The sequence below is a fragment of the Lynx rufus genome, unplaced genomic scaffold, assembly GCF_022079265.1.
Source record: "Lynx rufus isolate CCGP_SWC_20201006 ecotype Redwood Valley unplaced genomic scaffold, mLynRuf1.p SCAF_9, whole genome shotgun sequence".
NCBI lineage: Eukaryota > Metazoa > Chordata > Mammalia > Carnivora > Felidae > Lynx > Lynx rufus.
Window position 1 is genome coordinate 60,568,750 of NW_025814897.1, and position 9,782 is coordinate 60,578,531.

General features: G+C 36.1%; 1 protein-coding gene across 1 annotated transcript; it reads left to right on the top strand.

Annotated features, from left to right (window-relative positions):
- Positions 1-2,027: 2,027 nt before the first annotated feature.
- Positions 2,028-2,966, top strand: LOC124505716 (olfactory receptor 52B4-like). Its single transcript, XM_047071726.1, has one exon. The coding sequence runs from the start codon at positions 2,028-2,030 to the stop codon at positions 2,964-2,966; it is 939 nt and encodes a 312-aa protein (XP_046927682.1).
- The last annotated feature ends 6,816 nt before the right edge of the window (positions 2,967-9,782 follow it).

Below are 9,782 nucleotides of genomic sequence, written 5' to 3' on the forward strand. Positions count from 1 at the left end.
CATAACAAAATGGAAGTTTTAAAAGCTAATGGAAGCTTTGATGCTAATACTTCTGGATTCAAATATCAGCTTATCTACTAACAAGGTGTTTGACTTTGGGTATTTACTTACCTGAGAGTCAATTTCTTCATGCATGAACTAGTGATATGTTCAATTTCATAGGTTTGGTGTGATTATTAGAAATAACATATCTAACAGTAGGCATTTAATGGTTGCTATTATCACACAAAAGTATTAATAATGGAAATTGGAGATTCCTAATAATGAGAAATTAATATGGCACTTAATTTAAACCTAAAATTAATGTAGATTTGGCAAGCATGCTATGATAGATTATTTTAGAGAAGCTTCAGCAGCATTATTTAGAAGCATTATTTAGAAGCTTCAGCAGCATATTTGTGTTGTAAGTAAAGTGGTTTGGGTAAAGATTAAAGGATGGTAAAAAGATAGAAGAAAGAAAGCATATCCATTCTGTGAAACCGAAGTGAAGGGGGAAGAGACCATTGATCATATATACAGATGAAGGAGAAGGAGCCAACAGAGAGAGAGAGAAAGAGAGATTGAAGTTACTAGAGTGACAGATTAGTAGGAAGAGGTACTTAAAGAGAAGGTTGGGGTCCAGTGTGCAGATGGAGACAGATGGAGGGTTGAGTCTTGAATTTGAGAAAAAGAGAAAAGGCAATTCAAATATAAATAAATTTGTAGATGGAAGAGTGAGGATGAAGAGGTTAAGGGAATGAAAAATGGATGTTTTTATTGTTTTTTCTCCTTAGGTCAGGAATTTGGAAGTCACAATTATCTGATGAAGGGGACCAGTGTAGAATAAGGCATGTATGAAGTGATTCGGAGGATGGTGTATGTAGGCAAATTCTAGCTCCACCATTTACTAGCCAGGTGACCTTGGGTAGGGCACTACTTAAATCCTCCAAGCTCTGTTTGCTCCCTTATCAGTAAAATGAGGGAAATGACTACAATTATCTCACACTGTGGTGATTAAAACAGTGCACATGCAGTCCTTAGTACAGAGCTCCTCCTAACTGATCTGTCTCCATTTTCCAACCTGCCTCCTCCATTCCCCATCCATCTTACACAATATTGCAAGAGTGAGAGAGCTACCTAAAATGCCAACTTAATCATGCCATTCTCTTACTACAAATCCTTCAGTGGCTCTTACTGCTTCAACATAAATTCTAAACTTCTTACACTTATACTCAAAATCCTCAGTGATTTGGCCCCTACCTCACTGCCTGACATTATTTTCTACCATTTTGTGTGAAGCCCTCTTTGCTACAGTAACCTTGAATCATTATAATTTTCCTCCATAATCTATATCCTTTCAGATTTCTGTGACTTTGTTCATGTTATTCCCTCCTCACGTGACTTGACTTGGCAAAACCTTACTTCTTCTTCAAGGTTCAACTTAGGGTGGCACTTTTAGAAAATCTTTTCTGAACTTCCGGGAAGCTCTCCATGTTTCCACAGCTCATTGTGTTTAACTTTTCCTTTACATTGTCCTTATCATTTAGATATTTTGCTTAATTTTATCCTCCAGGTAGGTTCTCTAGGAGCCATGGTAGGTGCTCAGTAAGGCTTATTAAATTATAGTCAACTCAGTGACTGGTTTTGAGATACATATCACATTCAGATGGTCAAAGTAGAAATGGCAGTGTTTGTTTTTCACAGCTCTTAACTATTTATAACAACCTCAGACTAAGATCTATGGTGTTCTAGAGCTGGAACAACTCTCTTACAGATGATCTAATCCAGTTTCTCCCCAACATTAGATTTAAGGTGATAAGAGAGAGATCCAGAGCAGGGACGTATTTTACTGAGATCAAATAGTAAATAGAATGTCAAAGAGTTTTAACCCATGTTTCCTGACTTTCTGACCAGGATCCTTTCCACTGCTCATCCAGTGACAAATGATCTATTCCTACCTCCCTTATTTCAACCCTTTTCACCTTTTTTGGCAAGATAGAAGTGACTGCAAATCTTATACACCAACATCTAGGTGACTTGTCCTGGGAATGGCAACCCCTAACCACACTGGTGCCAGCCACTCACTTTTCATTCTGCGGGGCATCCCTGGCCTGGAAGACCAGCACATATGGATTTCTCTTCCCTTCTTTATTTCCTACCTGGTTGCTGTCCTTGGGAATAGCCTCCTTGTCTTCATCATCATTACTGAACGCAGCCTCCATGAACCCATGTACTTCTTTCTCTGCATGCTAGCTGTGGCTGACCTCATCCTGTCCACTACCACTGTGCCCAAAGCCCTGGCCATATTCTGGTTTCATGCTGGGGAGATCTCCCTTGATGGCTGTGTCACTCAAATCTTCTTCATCCATGCCACCTTCATTGCTGAATCAGGGATTCTGTTGGCCATGGCATTTGACCGCTATGTGGCCATCTGTGACCCACTGCGATATACTACACTGCTCAGTCATGCAGTAATCATAAAGGTTGGTCTGGCTGTGGTCCTGAGAAGCTTCTCTGTGATACTCCCAGATGTGTTCCTGGTGAAGAGACTGCCTTTCTGCCATAGCAATGTGTTACCACATACCTACTGTGAGCACATGGCTGTTGCCAAGTTTGCTTGTGCTGATATTCGTGTCAATGTCTGGTATGGCTTGTCTGTTCTTCTCTCTACTGTAATGCCAGATGCCTTGCTCATCTTGGTTTCGTATACCCTCATCCTCAATGCAGTCTTCCACCTCCCTTCCCAAGGAGCTCGGCAAAAGGCTCTAGGCACATGTGGCTCCCACCTTGGGGTCATTTCCATGTTCTATTTGCCTGGCATTTTTACTGTAATTACCCAGCGGTTTGGGCATCATGTTCCCCTCCATACTCACATTCTGCTGGCCAATATCTGCACATTAGCCCCTCCCATGCTGAACCCTATCATTTATGGGGTCAAGACCAGGCAGATTCGAGACTGTGTGGTCAGTACTCTGTCTTCACAGTAGAAACATGTTGAGTCTGTGTGACTGATCTGGTGGTATGTTCACCACTATGGTGTCTCACATTTTGTTTTCCTATGTTGTAGAAACTTATTAACTAAGGGTTCTACTGACTGTGAACAAATGGATTTATCATGACTTTGAAAGATAGATTGTCATGTTGCCTTTATAAGGTAGTGTTTAGAAAAGAGCATGAGGTTTTTTGGATATGATATCAAAAGTACAGGCAATAAAAGCAAAATAAACAAGCGGGACTACATCAAACCAAAAAGCTTCTGCACAGCAAAGAAAGCACTCAACAGAACAAATAGGCAACATATGGAATGGGAGAAAATATTTGCAAATCATTATCTGATAAAGGGTAAATAGCCAAAATATATAAGAAATCCATATAACTCAATAACAAAACTCAATAGTAAAGGAACAAATAACCTGACTTAAATATGGGAAAAGGACCTGAATAAACTTTTTTTTTTCCAGAGAAGACATACAAATGGCCAACAGGTACGTGAAAAAGTTCTCAACGTCACTAATTATCAGGGAAATGCAAATCAAAGCCACAATGAAACTTCACCTCACACCTTTTAGCATAGCTATTATCAAAAAGAGATAATATATGTTGATGAGGATGTGGAGAAAAGGGAACCCTTGTGCGCTGTTGGTAGGAATGTAAATTGGTAGAGCTATTAAGGAAAATAGTGTGGAGGTTCCTCAAAAACTGAAAACTAGAACTGCCATATTGTCCAGAAATTCCACTTCTGGGTGTATATATATATGAAGGAAATGAAATCACTATCTTGAAGAGATGTCTGTACCCCCTCATGTTCATGGCAGCATTATTTATAATAGACAAGATATGGAAACAACCTATGTGTCCACTGACAGATGAGAAAAAAAATGTGGCGTGCGCGCACACACACACACACACACACACACACACACACACACACTGGAATACTATTCAGTCATAAAAAGGAAATCCTGCCATCTGTGACAACATGGATGAATCCTGAGTACATTAAACTAAGTAAAATAAGTCAGACAGAGAAAGACAAATACTATATGAGCTCACTTGTATGTGGAATCTAAAACTGAACTCATAGAAACAGAACAGTTTGATGGTTGCTAGAGATGAGTAGTGGGGGATGGGAGAAAGGGGTGAAGGTTGTCAAAGTGTACAACTTCCACTTATACAATGAATCAGTTCTAGGAGTGTAATGTACAACATGATGACTACAGTTAATACTGTATTGCATATTTGAAAGTCTCTAAGAGAGTATATCTTAACAGTTCCTACCACACACAGAGAAAAATTTAACTACATGAGGTGGTGGATGGGTTAACAAACTTTATTGTGTGGTAATCATTTTGCAATATAAATGTGTCAAATCATTATGTTGTATACCTTAAACTTACAAAATGTTATATGTCAATTATACCTTAATAAATCTGGATGAAAAAAATGTGGTACATATATACAATGGAATATTATTCAACCATAAAAAGAAAAGCCTGCTATTTGTGATAACATGGATGAACCTGGAGGACACTATACCAAGTGAAATAAGCCAGATACAGAAAAACAAAGACTGTGTGCTCTCTTACAGGTGGGATCTAAAAACCTCAAACTTCCAGAAGCAGAGAGTAGAATGGTGGTTTCCAGGGGCACAGGGGTGGGGGAAATAGGTATTGGTTGAAGGTTACAAACTTTCAGTTATAAGTTCTGAGGATCTAATGTACAGTATGATGACTATAGTTAATATATACTGAGAGTTGATGTTAAGTGTTCTCACTATACATATACAAAAGGTAACTATGTGAGGCAAGGAATCTGTCAATTGGCTTCATTGTGGTAATCATTTTACAAAATATGCATATATATTTAAGTGTACATCTTAAGTGTATGCAGTTTTTATGTCACTTATACCACAATAAAGCTGGAAAAAAATTAAATACATAGTTTCATAAAGGGATGGGCACCACAATCTCTAAATTCCCTGATTATACCTTTATCATAGGGCTGTGATAGAACTAAAAATATAAACAGGATCTTGATATGCATGACATAGAGTAAGCAGTGGATAAGTTTTTAACTTCTACCTTAGCTTATCTTTTAAAATGTAGTGCAATAATTTCTGCCTCTTCTAATTCAAAAAGAAGTTATGGAATCAAAGGAGATCACAAAAGTTAACAGGCCTTATTTGCATTTTAAAGGAAAATATTAATCATAACTGGAATTGGTGCTGGTAGAATCTTCATTTCTCAAGAGAATTTTGTGTGATCTGTGTGGTATACAGATCACTTGTTAGTAACTACTGATGGGGATAGAAATCAAGATACTATTATCTTTACCACTTAATTTCTTTCATTGGGGACCAAAGCAATGGTAGTATGTCATCTGTGTAATAGACATCTCCAAGTATTGGAGTAACCTGATATGCCAAAGAATTCAGATTTTGAGAAATGAGAGTATTTAAGTTTATATCATTATGATAGTTTTCTCCCATAAGTATATCAATTAAAGGGAACAAATCATCATTTACATTGGTCAACTCCAAAGAGACAGAAGCAGAAAAGTATATTTTATAATTTACCCTTAAAAAAATTTCTCTATAACCTTGACATGCAGAATCCAACCATTCCCCAGTTATATCCCCATTCATAGAGAACTGAGCTCTCCTTTTCTTCCTTCAGTTTATCAACCAAAGCATGATTAATTTTGTCAACTTATATTGATTTAGCTCTGCAATGTTGCCATCTCACCTGAGGATTTTGTTCTCTTTATCTTTTCTTCAAAGTACCTTCTGTCCAGTGTTAAGACAGACCATCACTCATACTTACAAATAACTCATCACTAAATTTTAAGGTCGCTGATATCTTTGTACAGTATCTACATTTCATGAAGTGGATAGCAGATTTACTAAAGACTAGCAGATTTCCTGAAGGAAATTTGAGATTCTATTTTATTAAAAAATTTTTAATTCCAGTGTAGCTCACATACAGTGTTCTATTAGTTTCAGGTGTACCATATAGTGATTCAACAGTTCCTTACGTTACTCGGTGCTCATCAAGGTGAGTGTACTTTTAATCCCCTTCACCTGTCTCATCCATTCCTCCACCCACCTCCCCTCTGGTAACCATCTGTTTGTTTTCTATAGTGATGAGTCTGTCTTTTGTTTGTCTCTCTTTATTTGTTTCTTAAATTCCACATTTTAATGAAATCATATGGTATTTGTTTTTCTCTGACTGGCTTATTCCACTTATCATTATATTCTCTAGTGCTATCCATGCTGTTGCAAATGGCAAATTTTCATTCTTTATTATGGCTGAGTAATATTCCAATATATACATATAATAAAATATACATATTCCTATATATATACACACCACATCTTATCATCCATTGATTTATCAATTACACTTGGGCTGCTTCCAAAATTTGGCTATTTGTAAATAAGCTGCAATAAATATATAGAGGTACATATATCCCATCGGATTAGTATTTTCATGTTTTTTTTTTGGGTAAATATCCAGTACAGCAATTACTGGATAGTAGGATAGCTCTATTTTTAATGTTTTGAGGAATCTCCATCCTGTTTTCCACTGTGGATGCCCAGCTTGCATTCCCACCAACAGTACATGAGGGTTCCTTTTTCTCCACATACTTACCAATACTTGTTTCTTGAGTTTTTGCTTTTAGCTATTCTGACAGGTGTGAGATGATATCTCATTGTGGTTTTTATTTGTATTTCCCTGATGATCAGTGATGTTGAGAACCTTTTCATATGTCTGTTGGCCATCTATGTCTTCTTTGGAGAAATGTCTCTTAATATCTTCTGCCCATTTTTAACTAGATGATTTGGGTTTTTTCTTCTGTGTATTAAATTGTGTAAGTTTTTAATATATTTTGGATACTAATTCTTTATTGGATATGTCATTTGAAATTATCTTTTCTCATTCAATAGGTTGTCTTTTAGTTTTAGGTTATTTCCTTTGTTAAGCAGAGCTTTTTATTTTGATGTAGCCCCAATAGTTTATTTTTGCTTTTGTTTTCCTTGCCTCAGGAGGCATACCTAGAAAAAAGTTTCTATGGCCTATGTCAATAGGTTACTGCTTGTGTCCTCCTGTAGGATATTTATGGTTTCAGGCCACACATTTAGGTCTATTAAACCATTTTGAGCTAATTTTTGTGTATGGTGAAAGAAAGTAGTCTAGTTTCATTCTTTTGCATGTTACTGTCCAGTTTTCCAATCATCATTTGTTGAAGATACGTTTTCTCATTGGATATTCATTCTTCCTTTGTCAATGATTAATTGATAATATAATTGTGGTTTTATTTCTAGGTTTTCTATTCTAGTCCATTGATCAATGCATCTATTTTTATGTCAGTATCATACTGTTTTAATTATTACCACTTTGTAATAGAACTTCAAGTCTGGAATTGTGATGCCTCTGATTTTATTTTTCAAGATTGCTTTGGCTATTCAAGGTCCTTTGTGGTTCCATACAAATTTTAGGATTGTTTGTTCTAGTTCTGTGAAAAATGCTATTTTGATTGGGATTGCATTAAATGTGTCGATTGTTCTGGGTAGTACAGACATTTGAACAATATTTGTTCTAACCCATGAGCATAGAGTGTCTTTCCATTTCTTGGTGTTGTTTTGAATTTCTTTCAACAATTTTTTATAGTTTTCAGAGTACAGGTCTTTCACCTCTTTGGTTATTTTTATTCCTAGGTATTTTATTGTTCTGGTGCAATTGTAAATGGAATTGTTTTCTTAATTTCTCTTTCTGCTGCTTCATTGTTTATAGAAATGCAACAGATTTCCATGTTGATTTTTTTTTAAATTTTTTTTTCAACGTTTTATTTTTATTTTTGGGACAGAAAGAGACAGAGCATGAATGGGGGAGGGGCAGAGAGAGAGGGAGACACAGAATCGGAAACAGGCTCCAGGCTCTGAGCCATCAGCCCAGAGCCTGACGCGGGGCTCGAACTCACGGACCGCGAGATCGTGACCTGGCTGAAGTCGGACGCTTAACCGACTGTGCCACCCAGGCGCCCCAATGTTGATTTTGTATGGTGCAACCTTATTGAATTATCAGTTCTAGCAGGTTTTTTTTTGGTGGAGTCTTTAGGGTTTTCTATACATAGTATCATGTCAGCTGCAATAGTGAAAGTTTTACTTCTTCCTTATCAATTGGGTTGCCTTTTTGTTGTCTGATTGTTGTGGCTAGAACTTCTAGTACTATGTTGAATAAAAGTGGTGAGAGCGGACATACATCTTTGTCTTGTTCCTGACCTTAGAGTAAAATCTCTCACTTTTTCCCCAGGAAGGATGATGTTAGCTGTGGGTTTTTTTTTTTATATAAGGCCTTTATTATGTTGAGATATGTTCCCTCTAAAATTATTTTGTTGAATGTTTCTATCATGAATGGAGGTTGTACTTTGTCAAATGCTTTTTCTGCATTTATTGAAATGATCATATGGTTTTAATCCTTTCTCTTGTTGATGTGATGTATCATGTTGATTGATGTGATGTATCATGTTGATTGATGTGTAGATACTGTAGCACCCTTGCATCCATTGAGAATAAATTTAACTTGATTGTGCTAAATGCTTTTTAAAAATGTATTGTTGGATTCAGTTTGGTAATATTTTGTTGAGGATTTTTGCATTTATGCTCATCAGGGATATTGGCCTGTAGTTCTCTTTTCTTGTGGGGTTTTTATCTGGTTTTGGCATCAGGGTAATGCTGGGCTCATTGAATGAATTTGGAAGTTTTACCTCTTCTTCTTCTTTTTTTTTTTTTTTTTTTTAGGTTTGAGAATAGATATTGACTCTAAGTGTTTGGTAGAATTTACCTGTGAAGCCATCTGGACCTGAACTTTTGTTTGTTGAGGTTTTTTTGATTACTGTTTCAGGTTCCTTGCTGGTAATCAGTATGTTCAGATTTTGTGTTTCTTCCTGCTTTAGTTTTGGTAGGTTATATGTTTCTAGTTATTTATCCATCTCTTCTAGGTTGTCTTGTTGGCATATAATTTTTCATATTGTTATAGTCCTTTGTGTTTCTGTGATGTTGGTTGTTATTTCTCCTTCTTGTGATTTTATTTGAGTACTCTTTTTTTTTTTTTGATGAGTCTGGCTAGAGGTTTATCAATTTTGATTTTTCAAAGAACAAAGCTCCTGGTTTCTTTGATGTGTTCTATTGTGTTTTTTGTTTCTATATCCTTTATTACTGGTTTTATTGTTGTTGTTTTTCTAGCTCCTTTAGGTGTAAGGTTAGGTTGCTTATTTGAGATTTTTCTTGCTTTTGAGATGGGCCTTTATTGCTATAAGTTTCCCTCAGAACTTTTGCTGTATCTCAAAGGTTTTGAGCTGTTGGGTTTTTATTTACATTTCTCTCCATGTAGTTTTCTATTTCTTCTTTGATTTCTTGGTTGACCTATTCATAGTTTAGTAGCATGTTATTTAACCTCCATGTATTTGTTCCCTTTCCAGATTTTTTTTCTTGTGGTTGATTTCCAGTTTCATAATGTTGTGGTCAAAATAGATGGTAGGACTTTGATATTCTGAATTTGTTGAGACTTGTTTTATGGCCTAATATGTGATGTATTCTGGAGAATGTTCCATTTGCACTTGAAAAGAATGTGTATTCTGCTGTTTTAGGATGGAATGTTCTGAATATATCTGTTAAATCTATCTGGTCTAGTGAGTCATTCAAAGCCATTGTTTCTTGTTGATTTTGTTTTGTGATATGTCCCAAAATATGTCTATTTTGTCCAAATATTGCTACCTTACTTTGTTTTTCAAATCTGTTTGCA